Source organism: Rhinolophus hipposideros, assembly GCF_964194185.1.
Source record: "Rhinolophus hipposideros genome assembly, chromosome: 16".
NCBI classification, from domain to species: Eukaryota; Metazoa; Chordata; class Mammalia; order Chiroptera; family Rhinolophidae; genus Rhinolophus; species Rhinolophus hipposideros.
In genome coordinates this window covers 47,086,499-47,105,433 of record NC_138062.1, presented here as the reverse complement: position 1 = coordinate 47,105,433, position 18,935 = coordinate 47,086,499, and the positions used below count along the sequence as shown (strand labels likewise).

Genomic DNA, 18,935 nt, shown 5'->3' with positions numbered 1-18,935 from the left:
TCCGGATGGGGTGGTGAGGACAGTCCAACCCAGCCCGTCCCCTTGATCCCCCACCCCCAGCTCTGCTTGCGTAACCTCAGCCAGCCTGGGCCAGGCCACGGGAGCAAGGAATGTTTGGGGGAAAGCTGAAATTCACCCTGTCTGGTATTTGGGCCAACCGCAGGAGTAGGGGTGGGGGCAGAGGAGTGGGGGATGCTTCAGCCGCAGGAGGGTCCCCAAGGAACTGGGGCTGGTGACGAGGGGTCAGGGCAGGCCTGGGCTTAGCCTGCCAGCCCAGACACTGTCTTGAGGGCTCTCAGCCAGGTCTGCCATCTGGGCCCCTCCCCTTCTCCCCCTACCAGCTGGCCTCACTAGCAGCCAGACTCCCCCCACCCCAAATGGCCACAGCCGCCGCCCAAAAGGAAATTACACGTATGGAGGCACCAGCCTGGCGGTTAAGGATGTGCACTCAGGGCCAGCCTGCTTGGGCTTGAACCTAGGCTCAGCCACCTCCCTGGGCCTCAGTTTCCCATTCTGCAAAGTTAGGGAAAGGTTGTCTCACTTCCAGGGAGGGGTGTGAGGATTAAATGGGATAATGCCTATGAAGTGGGGAGACAGCATCCAACGCATCCCAGCCCTTGATACCAGGGGTGTGCCACCAGGTGAGGAAACCAGCCTCTGCCCCCAGTCTGATCCCTAAGACATGCCACTTACTGGTGAGGTGACTTCAGCTAAGTCATTTTCCTTCCTGAACCTCAGCTTTCCCACACATAAAATGGAGATGACAGAAGACCCTTCCTCAAAGGGCTGTCACGGGGAAAACCCAGGTACCAGATAGAACATTCTAAGAACGGCATCTGCCTCTCACAAGCACTCAGTGGCTGAGGCGGTGGGCTGCTCACAGGTGTGAAGGAGGTTGGGATCTCCCGGAAGCAAAGCTTGAGACAAGGATTGTGTCCGGTTATCTCAGAGAAAGCAGCTGTTAGGGGAGCAGGGAGGTGACGGAAGGAAGGGAGCAGTCCATAATCGATACGTTATTGCTGGGGTTATCCACTTGCCAGTCTCAGGGCTCCAAATTCTGTGTCCCAGAGAACCCTTAGTCCTGGGCAAATTGGGGTGGTTGGTCACTCTTGTTATCAAACAAGTTCCTGCCATAGGCAACAGGGGCTCAGTCCCGCAGGGGAACACCAGGAGATTACGTAACACACACGGTCAGCGTCATCCACCTAAGGGGCAATGGAGCTGTGGTATTGAGCCTGCACCTCCCTCCTTTAGTCACTTGTCGAGGGTTGCCCTTAAGGGGCCTGAATTCCCCAGCACTTGGGTAGAACATGCTCTGGCCCTAAAGAAAGATAGGTACCTGATGGTGACGCCTGAGGGGGCATGTCAGGCCCCAGACAACACCTGCTACAGGACGCTATGGGGTCCAGCCATGGGGGGATGACAATGAGGTACACCAGATGGGTGGGAAGAAGGGAGCAAGATATGGCAGGATGATGGAGAGAAAGGGTATCTGTATTACTATTTCCTCCTCCTTCCACAGAGGAGGAAACTTAGACCTAAAGGTGGTCATTTGTCCATGTTTCCCAGCACTGTGTGGCTTCATGGGGGGTGTCCCTTAGGGTCCCTCAGGGCTGCAACAGGAGACAGGTCTTAGCTTTGGCCAGAAGAGAACTACAGGCCCCACCCCAAGTTCTCCAGGTGAAACTGATGGCTATTAGTTTGAATATTGAGTAGCACAGTAATGGGGCCAGCCCCAGGGAGCTGCTGTACTACTGCACCCATCCTAGCCCCAGGAAAATAGCAATGAGAACCAAGCTGTTTGAGTTTCTGGCAACCCTCCTTCAATTGCAAAGAATGGAGAACCCAAACCAAACTAACTAATGCAAGCAAGAGCATTTATCGACTCATGAATGAAATGTGAGTGAAGGTGTCCTGCAGGCATAGGATCCAGGGGCCCAAATGACATCCTAAGATGGATTCTATCTCTACCTCTCTGTTCTACGGCAGGCCTCTCTGTGTAGTGCCAAGATATCCCTAGCTTTAGTCTAACTGAAAGCCCTAAGCTTGAATCTCATTGGCTTAGCTTTGGTCACATGTCCATCCGGAACCAGTCGTTGTGGCTAGAGGGATGAAATATGCTGATTGGCTAGAAATCTATCCATCACTCCTGTAAATGACCTGCTGGCCTCATCTCCTTTCAACAAAGTCCCCTCCCTCCACCTAGCCCAGCCCAGCATAGCCCTTCTCAGTCCAGCCCTGCCCAACCCAGCCCTGCCCAGCCCAACCCAGCCCAGCCCAGGCCAGCCCAGCCCAGCCCAGGCAAGTCCAGCCCAGCTTAGACCAGCACAGTCCTGTCCTGCCCTGCCTAGCCCTTCCTAGCCCAGTCCAATCTTGCCCTGCCGAGTGCTGCTCTGCCCAGCCCAGAAGGGAGTTCTATAGGGACAGACATGGAGTGTGGTCCACCAATATCAATCCTGGAACAATCAGCACTTAGTACACCTTTTTGGAATGCATGCAGAATTGTGTCTGTACATGTGGGAAGGTTTGCATGGGGAGGGGGTGTTGGTGTTTGTCAGTTTCCCTGAGGCTCTGGTCTCACAGTAGGGAGGACTGTAGAGTCAGAGGAACAAGGGACAGTTGCAGTAACACTGTGTAGCTCGTGCAGCAATCTGGTTCCATTTTGGTGGTGGTGGGATAGAACTGTGGGGCGGATGTGGGAGGGAGCAAGAGGCTGATGGAAAATGTAGTCTTCTAATTAGAACAGTAAAGGCCCTCCTTAATTCAGTAGCAATTAATGACCCCAAGGCCCACCTTGGGCCCGCTCCTCCTCATCCTTTGATGGCATCCAACCTCAAGACACAGTTTAAGGCCCAAGTCCTTAGTCAGCCTTCATCTCGATGATAAACCCCTCAGAATCTGGACCTAATCCATAAAATTATTGATATTTAGTTGGGCATAGGCTTTCTGAAATAAAGAACTACATTTCCCAGTCTTTCTTGCAGCTAGGTGTGGCCATATGACTGTAAGCAGAAGTGGTATGTACAAATTTGAGGAAAAGGGAGTGCCTTTATCCTTCCTACTGTTGGAATGTAGATGTGATGGCTGGAACTCCATCAGCCATCTTGGGCCATGACATCAACTTTGGAATGAAAGACTTGAATAGTAGAGCAACAAGATAGAACCAACTTAGGTCTCTCATACAGTGGAAAGCTGTACCTATATACTGACCAGTGTTTTGATCACCACCCATTTACTCTATTGATGAAGGAGGGATCACATGCCTTAAAAATAGTACAAGATAGGGCCAGCCTGGTGGCTCAGGCTGTTGGAGCTCTGTGCTCCTAACTCCGAAGGCTGCTGGTTTGATTTCCACATGGGCCAGTGTACGCTCAACCACAAGGTTGCCAGTTCAACTTGAGTCCCACAAGGGATGGTGGGCTCTGGCCCCTGCAACTAAGATTGAACATGGCACCTTGAGCTGAGCTACCACTGAGCTCCCAGATGGCTCAGTTTGTTGCAGCGTGTCCTCTTAACCACAAGGTTACCGGTTCGACTCCCGCAAGGGATGGTGGGCTGCGCCCCCTGCAACTAGCAATGGCAACTGGACCTGGAGCTGAGCTGCGCCCTCCACAACTAAGACTGAAAGGACAACAACTTGACTCGGGAAAAAGTCCTGGAAGAACACAATGTTCCCCAATAAAGTCCTGTTCCCCTTCCCCAATAAAATCTTAAAAAAAAATAGTACAAGATGACCAAACACATGAGATCTAACACTAATAGGTGAGATCGACGTCAGTTTATTAGTCACATGTACTCACAACTAAGAGGAGAAGGAGTCCCATATACCACGCAGAGCCACATGGTGACAGTGCATTCAGAGTCAAGAAGCAGGGACTGTGGGAGGCAAGCTTTGTAGTAACAAAAGGATGGGGTGACTTCTGGTTCCCATGGGAGGATGTGATTTGTTTGTTTGAATAATTTCTCAGGCTGGCAGAGAGGTGAAATCCATTAGGTTGAAGACCAGATTGGGTGCAGCTTATAGAGGAGCTAGCCATGTGGAGACATTTTCCTATTGGGTGTGTGCGTGGGGCAGGGAATATCTGACAAAAGTAGGGAAATTCATGGTTGGGGCTTTGGGGCCCTGTAAGGCTCAAAGATGGCAAAACAGCACATGGAATTTTAGGCGTTTCAACACAACCCACTCTAGTCATCTTGAACATGAGAGAAATCTGATCTGCCATCTCTCCTGTTTAAGCCACTGTTTCTCTTTTATTTCTTTTCCCCCCTATTATTTTAAACTGAATTTAATCCTAATGGATACAGGGTATAGCCACAGAAGTGAGAGTGGGGCCACATAATGGATGACGTTAGCAAAGAAGAAAGGACAGAATGACAAGAGAAGGGAAACAAAGAGAGACCCTTGAAGAACGCTGAGGTTTAAGGGGTGGGCAGAAGAGAACAGGTGATGACCATGGAGATAGAGGGTCAGAAAGAGATGAAGAACCTGAGAGTATCTGGTGAAAATGAAAACGCAGGTCCTTGGAATGGTTACTTCTTTATGTCAAATATAAAATTATATTATAAAATTATATGCGGTCAGGGAGGCCGGATGGCTCAGTTGGTTAGAGCGCGAGCTCTGAACAACAGGGTTGCTGGTTCGATTACCACATGGGCCAGTGAGCTGCGCCCTCCGCAACTAGATTGGAGACAATGAGCTGTCGCTAAGCTTCCGGAGGTGCGGCCAGATGGCTCAGTTGGTTAGAGTGCGAGCTCTCAACAAGGTTGCCAGTTCAAGATTGAAAACGGCAACTGGACTTGGGGCTGAGCTGCACCCTCCACAATTAGATTGAAGGACAACTACTTGGAGCTAATGGGCCCTAGAGGAACACACTGTCCCCCAATATTCCCCAATAACATTAAACAAACTTATATGGGGTTATGGGTGCCCAGATTAAACATTATTTCTGGGTGTGTCTGTGAGGGTTTCTAGATGGGATTAGCATTTGGATCAGTGGACTCATGACTCCCCAATGTAGATGGCCATTGTCTAATCCATTAAGGGTCCGAATAAAACAAAAGGTGGAAGAAGGAGGAATTCACTACTTTTTTCTTCTTGCCTACCTGCTTGAGCTGGGACACTGGTCTTCTGCCATTAAACTCGGATATACGCCATCAGCTCTCCTCATTCTCAGTCCTTCGGGCTCAAACTGGAACTACACCACCAGCTTTCCTGGGTCTCCAGCTTGCAGATGGCAGGTTGTGGGACTTCTCATCCTTCATGATCACATGAGCCAATTTGTCATAATAAATCTTTTAAAAATATATACATGTATATATATATATATATATGTGTATATATGTATATATATGTATATATATATATACACACACACAAAGAGGGTGCCAAAAAATGTATACACATTTTAAAAAAGGAAAAAAACTGTATTAAAATTGTAATACTGAATATATACCAATAATAAAAGATGGATACAAGTCACGTGTATACATTTTTTTTGGAACCCCTGGTATAAAAGGATATATATATATATATATATATATATATATATATATATATATATAAAAGGATATATATATATATATTTATATATTTATATATATATATGCTTTTCTGTTGTGATCATGAAATATGGTGAAGGCTGCTGCTGAGTGCCATCCAACAGAAAGTCAGGGATCTTCAATATAGGCAGTGGTGCGTTGAACCTTAGTAACAAGTTTCAACTTGTTCGGTGTCAGGTATGAGCTACGGTTGAGAGAAAGTGTGTTTCAAAGTGTGCCATAAATCATGAATCACGAACAGTGCATTAACAGGAAATGGACAGTTTCATCCTCCATCACGACAACGCTCCATGTCACATATCGCTTCTGGTATGGCAATTTCTGTCAAATAAAAACATTATGGTGTGTCCTGATCCACCATATTCACCAGATCTGGCACCGTACGACTTCTGGCTCTTCCCCAAAGTCAAAACGACCATGAAAAGTAAACATTTTTAATCAATTCAGGACGTCGAGGTAGCCATGACAGCACAATTAAAGATACTCACAAACGAGGACTTCCAGAACTGCTTCAGAAAGTGGCAAGAACGATGAGATAAGTGTGTTTGAAGCGAGGGGGAATATTTTGAGGGGGATTAATGGCAATGTGTCTTTCACTGTAATAAATTTTTTTATTTAAACATTCACCATATTTTTTTATCACACCTCGTATACATACAGATGCTCCTTGACTTATGATGGAATTACATCCCAATAAACCCATTGTAAGTTGAAAATATCGTAAGTTGAAAATGCATTTAATACACCTAACCTACTGAACATCATAGCTTAGCCTAGCCTACCTTAAACATACTCAGCATACTTATATTAGTCTACAGCTGGGCAAAATTATCTCGCTGCTTCTGCCCAGCATCACGAGAGAGTATCATATGGCCTATTACCAGCCAGGAAAAGATCAAAATTCAACACTTGAAGTACAGTTTTTACTGAATGCATATTGCTTTCGCACCATCATGAAGTTGAAAAATCTTATGTTGCACCATTGTAAGACAGAGACCATCTGTATATATCTTATTGGTTCTGTTTCACGTGTATTAATTAGGCAGGCAAGATCATTCTGCATAACAAATAACCCCAAAGGTCAGTGACTAACACCAGAATTGCTCATCTGCAACATACGAATAGGGTCTCTGAGACACATAGTCACTCTGGCACCCAGTCTGACAGAGTCTGCACCATCTTGAACAGCAGCCTGCATGGTCACTGGTGCAGTGGAAGAGACAGAGACTCCCAAGTCAGCTTTTCAATGTTTCCAACAGGAAGTACCACACAACCCTTCTGCTGCCATTTCATTGGCCAGGATTAGTCACATGGTCCTGCCTTAGCACAAAGGATGGAGAAGTGGGGGGATGGGGTTTGGGAGGAGCAAATGGAAGATTTAGAGTATTACTCTCTGTGACACCCAAGGACCAGCAACCTATTCTTGGGAAAAACTCTTACACAGCGTTCAAGAGATATGCACAAGGACATTTTCTGCAGCCTCGTTTATTAGAGTGAAAATTCTCTCTCGCCCTGCATCGCACATTGCTTGCAACTTCGCTTCATGGTCAATGAACATCTGTTGAGTAAGTGAATGAAAAAAATCCCATAAGAGGGGAATAGAATAAAGAACCAGACCTATGGTGCACAAAGGACTCGATCTACACATAGTATTAATTTCCTGGGGCTGTCATAACAATTGACCACAAACTGGGTGGCTTAAAATAGCACAAATATATTCATTTCAGAAGTCCAAATTATTTATTTGGATTTGTGGAGGCTAGAGGTCCAAACTCAAGGTGTTGGCAGAGTTGATGGAGGCGACTTCCTTGACTCTCTTCCAGCTTCTGGTGGCTGCTGGCAATCAGTGCCATTCCTGGGCTTGTGGCTGTGTCACTCCAAACTCTGCCTTGATTTCCACGTGACCTTTTTCTGTGTGTGTGTGTGTGTGTGTGTGTGTGCGCGCATGTGGTCTGTTTCTCCTCTTCTGTCTCTTATAAGGACACTGGCCATTGGATTTAGGGCCCACCTGGCTAATCCAAAATAATCTCACCTCAAGATCTTTAACTTAATTACATTTCCCCCCCAAATAAGGTCATATTCAAATGTTCTGGGGGTTAGGACATCAGCATATCTTTTTGTGGATCACCATTCAAACCACAACATGGATTAATGTGAGTACAGCTAATCTTGTGAGGAAGAAAAAGTTACAGAGAGAGGCTACCAGTTTTGATCATTTTCATAAATTAAAAAAGATATTGGCTGTTTCTGGGGCAAGAACTGGGTAGCTGGGGCTGAGTGTACAGGACAGTGGGGCTTACCACCATATATCCTTGTGTATCTATTGAATAAAACAAAAACTTGATTGAGGTATACATTACATACAACAAAATGAAAATATTTAAAGCATACATGTGTCAAAACTCATCTTTCCCAAACTCCACATGTATGTACCTGCAAAACTATCACCACAGTTATGATAGTAAACATTTCCATCCATCCCCAAAGTGTCCTCGTGCCCCTTTGTCAGTCCTCCTACCATTTCACCCTCAAACCTTAGGCAACCAGCCAGAACAGAACATAGTGGCGTGTCCAAGTGTCTTTATTAGTTGGACATCTATAAAGAAGATTGGTTCCTTTCCCCCCCATTTATTTATTCAATCATTTATTTATACCATATGGTATTTATTTATTTAGGTATTTATTTAATTCTTTGGATCACAATGATCTTTGAAATCTCATATCAGATTCCATCATCTTTTGCTAAAAACCTTCCAGAGGCTTCTCTTTATACTTAAGTGTCTTGCTTACCTACGAGTCCCATACACTCCCTCTTTATCTGTTTCCCAGTCCTTGTCTGTTTTCCTTGCTCATTCCTGCTCTGGCCGAACTGGCTTTTTTGCAGTCTCTCAATCATGCCACCTTCACTCCCCTGAAACCTTTGTTTTTGCTGGAATATTCTTCCTCCTCACCTTCACAGAGCCCCTCTTTGACTGGCCTAAGTAACCTTCTTCGTTCCCCTCGATTGCTAATCCTACCTGGGATTAGATAACAGAAATTTGTTTCCTTGTTTATAGTCTTTCTCGTTCATTGCTATATCTGCTGCACTTAAAACATAGTAGGTGCTCAATAAATGTTTGTTAAATAAATGAAAATGTGAGGAAGAATATGGAGAGCAAGATCCATTCACTTCCTCTCTGATTATAGTCACAACAGCTTGTATCTGAGGTATATATGTGTCAGGTAGTCAGGAGCACTACATCGTAAGCCTCAATTTCATCACGTATAAAATGAAGATACTGTGTTTCCCTGAAAATAAGACCAGGTCTTATATCAATTCTTGCTCCAAAAGACGCATTAGGATTTATGTTCAGGGGATGTCATCCTGAAAAATCATGCTAGGGCTTATTTTCCGGTTAGGTCTTATTTTGGGGGAAACACGGTATAAAAGGATCTAGTTCCAAAACTGTTATGAAGATTTAATGAGCTAACACACGCAGATATGATACTCACAGCAGACAGATTATGATTACTATCATCTGTAAAAATGGGCATAACGGCGACCTACTGCATAGAATTGTAAGCTCAGAACCGTGTCTGGCATGTGTAAAGTGCCATATAAATGATTGACGGCTATCATTACCATCATCCCACCAGGCTGCCCCCCAGCTCATCTGAAAGACGTTTTAATGGAATCTTATCTTTTTTTTTTTTTCCCAAATCCCTTTCCTTGGCCCGGTCCGGTGTCCCTGGGGTGCTCACTACACCTCCGCACCGACATCCCTGGGCTTGGGGATTCAGGCCCTTCTGGAGCTCCTATTGCTCCACCCACGGGCCTGGACCGCCCGCGGTCTCCATGGAAACCCACCAGCCACGGCGGGGCGTGACGCCGTCGGGAAGGACAGGGGCCTCCGCCTATCGGGTCAAAGTCATCTCGGCGTGAGGCTACTGGTGCGTCCTTGAGGGAAGGCGGGAATACGGCCACAGACCGCGTAGGCTGTACCGTCTCTACCAATCAAGGGCCGACATGGCTGTGATGGACAGGCATAGAGGGACGAGGCCCTGAGTGCGGGCTTTCATCCAACCCGCGGGCCGCAGTCCCTGGGAAGGGCCAATGAGGAGGCAGCGGAGGTGGGGCGAAGAGGCCGGTTGCTCCGGAAGTGGAGGGAGGGGGTGAAAATGGCGCCCAGCTCGAAATCGGAGCGGAACAGCGGGGCCGGGAGCGGCGGGGGCGGCCCCGGGGGCGCCGGGGGAAAGCGGGCAGCGGGGCGGCGGCGGGAGCATGTCCTCAAGCAGCTGGAGCGGGTCAAGGTGAGGCCCGGAGTCCGGGAGGAGCGCGCAGCAGGGTGCGGAGAAGGGACGAAGGAGGCGAAGGGAGGGAGGGTGTTCGCGGGGTGAGGGGTTGGGGGCGGAGCCCCGGGGGAGGGGGCGCGGAGGGAGGGGGTTGGGCGGGGCCCCGGGAGAGGTCTTGGGTGGAGGGGTGTTGGGGCGAGGGCTTGGATGCAGGGGCTGGGGGCGGGGCACCGGCGACGGGGCTGGGATGGAGGGGGCCTTAGAGGCCGCTGGAGGAGTAAGGAGAAAGGAGGCGATCCAGGGTCAGACTCATTTTTAAAAACCTTGCTCCTGTGGCCCCTGTGTTACGGAGCCTTCTCGCCCCCGTGGCACAGCTCCTGCTACCGGCTTTGTGCTTCCTCCGCTGGCGTTCTCGCTGTTGGGCTCTAACCACACGGGAGCTGGGAGTTCCTGTACCTGCGTCTGCCTCCCCCATTAAATGGCAGGGAGCTTCCCGGACAGGCCTTGGTCTTCCCCCTTAGACTGGGAGCCACCTGAGCAGGTTTCTTTCTCCCCCATCAGACTAAACTCCCAGTGTGCGGGATCTCTCCCCCGTCAGTTTGGGAGCTCTGGGAGGGCAGAGATGTGGACTGTGGTCAGGTCAGCAGCAGTGGGTCAGGACTGTGTCGCTGTGGTGGGGGAGTGCGCCTTCTCCCTTAGGCTGGGAGCTGCGTGAGGACAGGGCTGTGTCTCCTCCTTTTGACTGAGGCTCCTTGGGCAGGGACAGTCTCCGCCCTCAGCCTGGGAGCTCCTGGGCTGGGCTGTGGCTCCGCCCTTAGCTTGGAAGCTCCCAGGGCAGGGATTGTGTCTCCCTTGTCAGCCTGGGCCTTGCTGACAGGGCTGTTCCATCAGACTGGAGTCTCCTTGAGGTCAGGACTGTGTATCACCCATCAGACTGGGTAGCAGGATCCAGGGTGCCCTGATCACCTACCACTCAGCTTGTGCCTGCCTGTGCCCCCAAATTTCCTTGGTGAAGTTTTTGTGATGAGGGAGTTGGTTGGAAAGCGGCTAAGTTAATTGAGAAGAAGAGGGAATTGGCAGGAGTAGGAAGGTCACTCACTGGTCAGTCCCACCCTTCTGTCTGCCCCACCTTTAATTGGCCTCCAGCTGAGGCCCCGAAGGGCCTGAGCACCCTGAGTGTAGGTTAGTGGGTCAAGGACAGGTGAGTACAGTTGGTCATGCCCACATCCCAGCCTCCTTAGTGATCGAGGACACTCACTGCTCATTGTGCCATCGGACAGACTTCAGGAAGGCAGCCAGGTGGCCCAATGTGGCCAGTGGTGACTGGGGAACCTTCTTGGGGGAGATAATGCCAGTGCTGGTCTTCAGAGCCTGGGGGTGCTTGGGCAAGAGGGACGCTGAGGCTGAAGAAGTAGGGGGCTGTGAGGGTGGCATCGGTCCCTGGTGGAGAGGGAGGCTCAAGGGAGATCCGGCCAATCCTCTCCCCCAGCCGATCCCATCTTCCAGAGCTTGGACCACCCGTGACTGTTACGGTTGGCAGGGAGTGGGCCTGCGTAGGGTGCTGCTCTACCTTGGGTGAGGGGACTGGGGGGCTGCAGGTAGCCTCCGCTTAATGGTGCCTCAAGAGACCTGGCTTCCCCTTCCCCAGATCAGTGGGCAGCTCTCCCCTCGCCTCTTCCGGAAGCTGCCGCCCAGGGTCTGCGTCTCCCTAAAGAACATTGTGGATGAGGACTTCCTCTATGCAGGGTGAGGCTAGGGCCTGGCAAGGGGGCGGCTGGGTGGGGGGCGGGCTGGCCCTAACCTGGCCACTCTGTCCTCCACGCCCCCAGACACATCTTCCTGGGCTTTTCCAAGTGCGGCCGGTACGTTCTCTCCTACACCAGCAGCAGTGGGGACGACGACTTCTCTTTCTACATTTATCACCTGTACTGGTGGGAGTTCAACGTCCACAGCAAGCTCAAGCTGGTAGGGCCAGGCCCAGTGCCCAGGAGCGTGACCCAGCAGGTCGCGCCACCCCTCTGAGCCCCTGTTTCTTTGTCCATAAAATAGATAGTGTGTTTGTGAGGTCATGGTTAAGACTCCATGTTGGGTCGAACGACATAAAATTGCTGTTTTTAAAGTTGAAAATAGGTAAATAGCAGCAATTTCATGTGGTTCAACTCAGTATACACAGCCCATAAAACCTCACAGGCTCAGACCAGGTGGCACCCGTTAGCTTTGTTATGACCAAGTGGGTTGCCACCCTGGCTTATCCCTGACCTTGAGTATTTGACCCCCACCTCCTTCCCGACCCCAGGAGGTGAGTGCTCTTACCCCAGTTTACACAGGAGCTCAGAGAGGTGAACGGTTTTGGGGTGGATGGGCCTTGGAACCCATACGTCTGGCTGAGTCCCTGCTTGGGCAGGGCTCCCGGGGGCTGCGTATAGTCCTGGGACGGGCCTTCCTGTTTCCCCCACTTGTGAGGGGCACCTCCCCAGGCTGTCCTCAGGAAGGGTGCAGACAGGGGGCTGCGTGGGGCCCCCTGGCCTGGGACACCACCAGGGGGGTGCTCCTGTCAGCTCAGCCCAGCCCCAGCCCCAGCCCCGCATTGTGTGTGTCGCCTCGGGTGGGCGTCTGTGGGCCCTGGCCCGCGCTGACCCTGCACCGACCCGAACGCGTGGCTCAGGTCCGGCAGGTGCGGCTCTTCCAGGACGAGGAGATCTATAGCGACCTGTACCTGACTGTGTGCGAGTGGCCCAGCGATGCCTCCAAGGTCATCGTCTTTGGCTTCAAGTGAGACTCAGGGCTGGGGAGGCCGCAGGTGGGCAGGGGAGGGTGCACGGGCCCCGCAGCTGAGACTGTGCTGGCCCCCAGCACCCGATCGGCCAATGGCATGCTCATGAACATGATGATGATGAGCGACGAGAATCACCGCGACATATACATCAGCACAGTGGCTGTGCCACCACCGGGCCACTGTGCCGCCTGCCGGGAAGCCAGTCGGGCCCACCCAGGTGAGGGGCCGGGCGGCCTTGGGACATGGGCTGCGTGGCTCCCTACGCCGTGCTGGTGGCTGAGCCTATGGGCGTGTGTTGCTGTAGGTGACCCTAGTGCGCAGTGCCTGCGACACGGCTTCATGCTACACACCAAGTACCAGGTGGTCTACCCCTTCCCCACCTTCCAGCCCGCCTTCCAGCTCAAGAAGGACCAGGTGGTACTGCTCAACACCAGCTACTCGCTGGTGGCCTGCGCTGTCTCGGTCCACTCAGCAGGTAGGTCCCCGGCTCTGATGACAGTCAGAGCATTTGCTGTAAACCCTGTGAGATTGATCCCGTCACTACCTCATGTGACAGAGGAGGAGACTGAGGCGCAGAGAGGCGCCTCCTCCAAGGGCATACAGCCAGGAAGTAGGACTGCTGGGATCCCGATCGGCCACGCCCCACGCCAGCACTGTCCAGTAGAACTGTCCTCAGGCTGGGATGTTCCGTATCTGTGTCTACTACAGCTGCCAGCAGTAGCCACGTGAAAGTGGCTCATGTGACCAAAGAACTGAGTGTTTGACTGTCATTTTAGTTGTGTTTAAACAGCCCTATGTGGACAGCACAGCGCTGTTTCTCTTCAAAAAGAAAAATGTTAATGAAAAATTTTAGGGAGTGGTGAGTGGATAGATGGCCTTCTTACATCTTTGGTAATTAGAGAAATGTCAGTGAAAGTCACAAGGTGATGTCCTTTAACAGAGTGGCAAACATGAGGAAGCTGGACGATGCCACAGACTGGTGGCAACATGCAGCCCCGGGGGCTTTCCCACGCTCCTAGGGCCAACAGTTGACCAAAGCCCAGCCGCCGTGCGCTTGTGCATGTCCGAGGCTGTAGTGGGCGGCGCTGGGGGCCACCTGGTGTCCATCCCTGGGGATCCGGGAGGCAGAGCGGGGTGGGTACATCCCCTGGATCAGCAGACTCCGGGAGCATGTCTCAGTCATGCGCCAAGGCAAAAGAAACACAAGATCTATAGCGAGATAACACGTATACATTACAAATGTTTCGATTTTGTAAGAATGCAGTCAAATAAAAAGATGCCCTATAACTATGTTAAAATATAAAATGGTTGCTCCTGGGGTGGAAGGGCAATGGGCATGAAGAGAGGACCAGTTGTTTATAACAGAGCCCACAAACCAGCCAGGACCAGGGTGCCTTGTCCGTGGGTCCATCCGCAGCCGCCCACCGCTGCCCTGGCCACCTGTGCCCACTTGGGGGAGGCCCTACCCTTGCCAGCTGCAAGCCCAGCCTAGATGGAGTCGATGCCCCCCTGCCATCATGGCTGTGGGTCCTGTTAGGAAGGTCCAGGCAGGATTCAGCCCTGTGCATACAGCCCAGGGCAGGGGCACTGTCATTGATGTCTGACTCTCACCAGAGGAGGGTGTTTACATGGGGAATTTTGACATTTCCATTTTCATCCCCTCACCCCTGGAAGTGCCACCACTCTGGTGGACAGGAGTGCGTTGGCAGACTCAAATGACCTCACAGTGTGACTTTGGACAAGTTTTTCTCTGAACTGGGAGGACACGCTCTCACCCCCACCCCCATTTCCTTGTTGGGGGCCCAAAGGAAGCTGCATAGGCAGGGCCCAGGTGGTGCTCAGTTCAGGGAGCGTGGTGGGGCTCTCCACGCTGAGCCCACATTCCCCAGACTGGGGTGTGGTCCTAGTTAGACAGAGACATAGGTGCAGGCCCACTGTCATTGGGGAGGACTCAGGCTGTGTACTAAACTCTCAAAGTTCAGTGCCTTTTATTTGCTAGTGGGCGGTGCTGGGGGCCACCGTAGACTGTCAGCTCCCCAAAGGCAGGATTATTACCTGTCTTCTTCACGCCTGTCCTCAGTGTATGGCATACAGTAGATGCTCAAGGGCAAGGTTTGAATGAATGTGTATTTATGTGCGTGAGTGCATATGGGTATGTGTGTAAGGAAAAGGCCCTTTCTCTTCTGGGTGTTTCATACTGTTCACTTAGCATAGGATTCTTAGCGTAAGAACCCCCCAGGGTGGGAGAGCAGCCTGGACTTCAGCTCGTTTGTTGACATCCCCCCACACCCACACCTCCATCTCTTTTTATGTTCCAGGCGATAGCAACTTCTGCCAAATCCTGTATGACCACACCACCTACCCCCCAGCCCCTCCTAGCCCCCCTGGGCCCCAGAGCCCAGAGGTGCCCCCTGCCCGGCCCAGCCTCTGCCCCGAGACAGCCCCAGCCCGGCCCTCTGGGGCCCCTGAGCCCTCGCCCGCCATCGCCAAAGCCAAGGAGTTTGTGGCTGACATCTTCCGCAGGGCCAAAGAGGCCAAGGGTGGGACCTTGGAGGAAGCCCGGCCACCCCCCTACCCGGGGCCCTCGGGCAGCTGTTGCCGCCCGTCCTCTGAGCCCCTACCCCCAGGTGGGGAGGTGGTGACCCGTGACAGCCCCCCTGCAGTGGAGGTGCCGGCCCCCGAGCCTGGCTATGTCAACTACACCAAGCTGTATTACGTGCTGGGGTCCGGTGAAGGGACGGAGCCAGAGGATGGTGAGCAGGGAGCCCACCCAGCAGGCAGGGCCCTGGGCATGGGAGGCAGGCCTGGAGGGGGCCTCAGGCCTCCTGCTGCCCCTACCCCCACTTCCTGCCCCCTCAGAGTTCGAGGATGACAAGATCTCCCTGTCCTTTGTGGTGACTGATCTCCGTGGCCGCAGTCTGCGGCCCATGAGGGAGCGGGCCGCTGTCCAGGTTGGTGCCGGTGGCAGCAGGCAGGCCAGGGGACAGCCCCAGGGAGCCTGCTGGGGTGGCGGTTGGCACAGTCCTTCCCCTGCCCCTCCGCCTCCTGCCCACAGGGCCAATACCTGACGGTGGAGCAGCTCACACTGGACTTCGAGTATGTCATCAATGAGGTCATCCGCCACGATGCCACCTGGGGCCACCAGTTCTGTTCCTTCAGCGACTATGACATTGTCATCCTGGAGGTGGGCCCAGGGGTGGGACAAGGCAGGCCCAGGGCCTACCTGTACTGGGGGGAGGTCACCTCAAAGCTGTCCCCATCTACCCCTCAACCCCCAGGTATGTCCGGAGACCAACCAGGTCCTCATCAACATTGGCCTGCTGCTGCTGGCGTTCCCATCCCCAACCGAGGAGGGCCAGCTCCGGTGAGTGGCCAGGGATCCTGCCCTCACTCCACACCGTTCAGAGAGGCAGAGGGGATGTGTGAAGACTCCTCCTGCCCCCAAAACCTGGAGCAGGCACTTGTTAACTGCTCTCAAGACAGAAGGCCCTCGGGGCAATCTGGGTCCCAGCTCAGGGATGTAGTGGTCCTATCCTGTTTCTCCTCCGCAGACCAAAGACCTACCACACCAGCCTCAAGGTGGCATGGGACCTCAACACAGGCGTCTTTGTGACAGTCAGTGTGGGTGATCTCACTGAGGTCAAAGGGCAGACCAGGTGAGGCTGGGCTGGGGCTGGGACGGGCTGGGAGCCAGGGTGAGTGGCCAGAGCGATGAGAGCCTGCACTCTTTTGCCCTCAGCGGCAGTGTCTGGAGCTCGTACCGCAAGAGCTGTGTGGACATGGTCATGAAGTGGCTGGTACCCGAGAGTAGCGGCCGCTACGTCAACAGGATGACTAACGAAGCACTGCACAAAGGTGGGCCCCGTGACCCAGTGACAGAAGGACAGAAGTCCTTATCCTCGTGCCAGGCCAGGCTCTGGGGCAGGCGCTGACTCCTGTGTTACTGCATAGAGGGGCACTCTGGCCATTGGGGTTGGCGGAGGGCAGCCCAGCCAGGCCCACCCCAGGAGCCAGCTCTGAAAGGGCCTGGCAGGTGTGGGACTTGGGGATCCCCAGCCAGTCGCTCATTCATTCAGCAGACATTGGCTGGCTGCACGTGGGAGGCAGAGAGTCCAGCAGGGTCCCTGCCTTCCGGAACCTTCTGGGCCCAAATCAGGTCTGGGAGACAGGCCCCTCCCACAGCCTGGGCCTGCAGAGACTCCATGTTCTGTCACGACCCTTCCCTGCAGGATGCTCACTGAAAGTTCTGGCAGACAGCGAGCGATACACATGGATTGTGCTGTGAGGGCCCGGCCGGCCTGGACACTGACTCCAACTACCTCTGTGGCCTGGGAGTTGGCCACCTTCCTAGCAGCCTCTTCCTGGCTGGCCGGCCGCCCAACGACCGACCGCCACTAGTGTTAGGCTGTGGGAAGGAGGCGGGCGGGGCAGGCCCTGGTGACCTGAGAGTCTGGACGCTTCTTATTTATGCCTATTTAAGTTGGGAAGGGGCAGAGGGAGGGAACCCCCGTTCCACCTGCCTTCACCCTGTGCTAGGCACAGGGCATGGGCCCTTGCTCTTTGCATATGTGCTCCTTTCCCAGGCTACAGGTGTGGACATTGCCCCCCTGGGGGACCGAATGGACCCCGATTCCCCCCAGCCTCCCCATCTGAGGTGGCAAACATCATGGCCATTCTCCTGCTCCCATATTCCTTTTCATGTAATAAATGTTTTATTTCTGAGCCTCACGGAGTTCCCTTTACTGCACTTGGGGCAGTTGGAGCCCCAAGGCCCTTGAGTCAGCAGTAGCCAAATATCACAGCAGAATTTATTGTTTTAAGAAAGACTACAAAAAGGTAGAAAACGGCTCGGCACACTAGACTACCACACGCGGGGACACTTTCACCGCTGGGAGGGGAGGCCCGAGGACGTGGAGGGGAGTGGGAGGGCCACCCCAAAAGCCTGCAGCACGCGGAGCACACAAAATAGTGATTTTTATACAATAGGTCAGGTTTTTTTTCTTTTTTTTCCTTTTTGCCATAAACATCTATCTCACAGGTTGAAACACTGAGAAAACCAGAACAGATAAGGCCATGATGGTTGGAAAAAAACCCAACAAGTTACCGACTCCGCTCAGGCGGCGCTCACGAATCACACAATAGTCATGGGGGTGGGGGGCGCACAGCACAGAGAAGCACGGAGGTTCCATTACAAACCAGTGGCGGGAGGGGGGCTCAGGGGTCTTGGATCTGAGTGATTGGAGACCCACTGCCGGCAGGAGGCCCCTGTGGGCTCCAGCACCCGGCCCAGCCCGCTGCTCTTTGGAAGCTGGAGGCAGTGCCCCCTGCCACCCTCCCTTCAAAGCCAAGCAGCTCCAGGAAGTACCCCCTCTAGGGCTGCGGGGCAAGGGAGGGCCTAGCTCTGGAGAAGATGCGACACCCACAACTTTAATTGCACTTATACCAGGGGGGGGGCGGTGGGGTTGTTGGGGGAAGGGTCCCAGGGCTACTGCTGACAGTGGGGGACCCCTAGGTGATGCCCACCTGGGCCCACCCGGGGCTCAGGGCTGGGCCCAGGACAGGCTGTGCAAAGCCAGCGAGCTGAATAAGTTAACAGTTCCGCAGGGAGGGGGGCCTGCCTGCCTGCCCCCTAGGGGTGGCGGGACGGCGGGTTGGGGGAGGGAGAGGCTGCGGCCTTCGGGGCCAAGGGGCCGGCTGGCTGCCCCAAGGGGCACCTGGGCACAGCGGCGGGTTCCTTAAGGCACGTCTTTTGTGTCAGAGTTTGCAGCTGCGGCTTCGCCCGGCCCTGTGATTGTGCCGGCCCCATTAGGGGCAGGGACCCCCCCCTTGCATTCTCTGTCTCAGAGGGCCCCTCCTGGACCTGGCCGAGTCTGGAGGGCGGACAGCGAAGCCACAGAAGCTGTGAAGGACCCTGGCGTGGACGGGGGCGGGGGGGGGCACGGGGGGGGGCTGGCGGGAAGGGGCAGGTCGCTGGCTTAGCTGGAGGGCAGCGCCTGTACGAAGAGGCCGCGCGCGTCCGTCCGCGCCAGCTTGGCCGGCGGCTCCAGGGCTTCGGGGCCAAGAGCAGGCGACTCGCTGCCAGCAGCCAGCGAGATGTCCTGCGGCAGCTCGTCCTCGCTCTCCTCCTCTTCTTCCTCCTCCTCGTCTGAGGCACACGGACCAGGCCCGGCTCAGAGCGGGGCATGGTACCACCAGCCCCCTGCCAGCGCCCCCACCCTGGCCCGCCGCCTCCCGGACTCAGACCCTGGACAGGGACACGCCTCGCCTACCTTTGTCTGGGTCCAGGGGGTTCAGCGAGGTGGTCAGGTTGGCGAACTGAAGATGGGGA

The 18,935-nt window shown here is 53.4% G+C and overlaps 2 protein-coding genes across 6 annotated transcripts in view; one reads left to right on the top strand and one right to left on the bottom strand.

Annotated features, from left to right (window-relative positions):
- The first annotated feature begins 9,694 nt into the window (after positions 1–9,694).
- Positions 9,695–17,335, top strand: DCAF15 (DDB1 and CUL4 associated factor 15). Of its 2 annotated transcripts, none has more exons than XM_081077249.1 (13): positions 9,695–9,849; positions 11,480–11,577; positions 11,661–11,796; positions 12,497–12,603; positions 12,685–12,824; positions 12,912–13,082; positions 14,926–15,360; positions 15,467–15,558; positions 15,663–15,791; positions 15,886–15,971; positions 16,159–16,263; positions 16,347–16,462; positions 16,837–17,335. In XM_081077249.1, the coding sequence occupies exons 1-13, from the start codon at positions 9,718–9,720 to the stop codon at positions 16,890–16,892; spliced, it is 1,803 nt and encodes a 600-aa protein (XP_080933375.1). In that variant the 5' UTR covers positions 9,695–9,717; the 3' UTR covers positions 16,893–17,335. The 2 variants fall into 2 exon arrangements, with proteins under 2 accessions (XP_080933375.1, XP_080933374.1); XM_081077248.1 differs by lacking the exon at positions 9,695–9,849 and adding an exon at positions 10,264–10,372.
- Positions 17,336–17,677: 342 nt separating this feature from the next.
- RFX1 (regulatory factor X1) overlaps positions 17,678–18,935 on the bottom strand; it is a 30,301-nt gene continuing 29,043 nt past the window's right edge. For all 4 annotated transcript variants that reach the window (XM_081076626.1, XM_081076623.1, XM_081076625.1 and 1 more), the window contains 2 exons: positions 18,877–18,922; positions 17,678–18,752 (listed from right to left, as the gene is read on the bottom strand). In XM_081076626.1, the coding sequence (XP_080932752.1) occupies positions 18,583–18,752; positions 18,877–18,922 (216 nt within the window). In that variant the 3' untranslated portion in view covers positions 17,678–18,582. The remainder of the gene's footprint in view (positions 18,753–18,876; positions 18,923–18,935) is intronic.

What these genes read in the sequence shown, in the direction of transcription:
- DCAF15 (XM_081077249.1), top strand. Translation starts at nt 9,718, where the DNA reads ATGGCGCCCAGCTCGAAATCGGAGCGGAACAGCGGGGCCGGGAGCGGC. An exon ending in AGCCAGTCGGGCCCACCCAG is followed by an intron (nt 12,825 to 12,911) that starts GTGAGGGGCCGG and finishes GTGTTGCTGTAG; the next exon opens with GTGACCCTAGTGCGCAGTGC. An exon ending in ATGACATTGTCATCCTGGAG is followed by an intron (nt 15,792 to 15,885) that starts GTGGGCCCAGGG and finishes CTCAACCCCCAG; the next exon opens with GTATGTCCGGAGACCAACCA.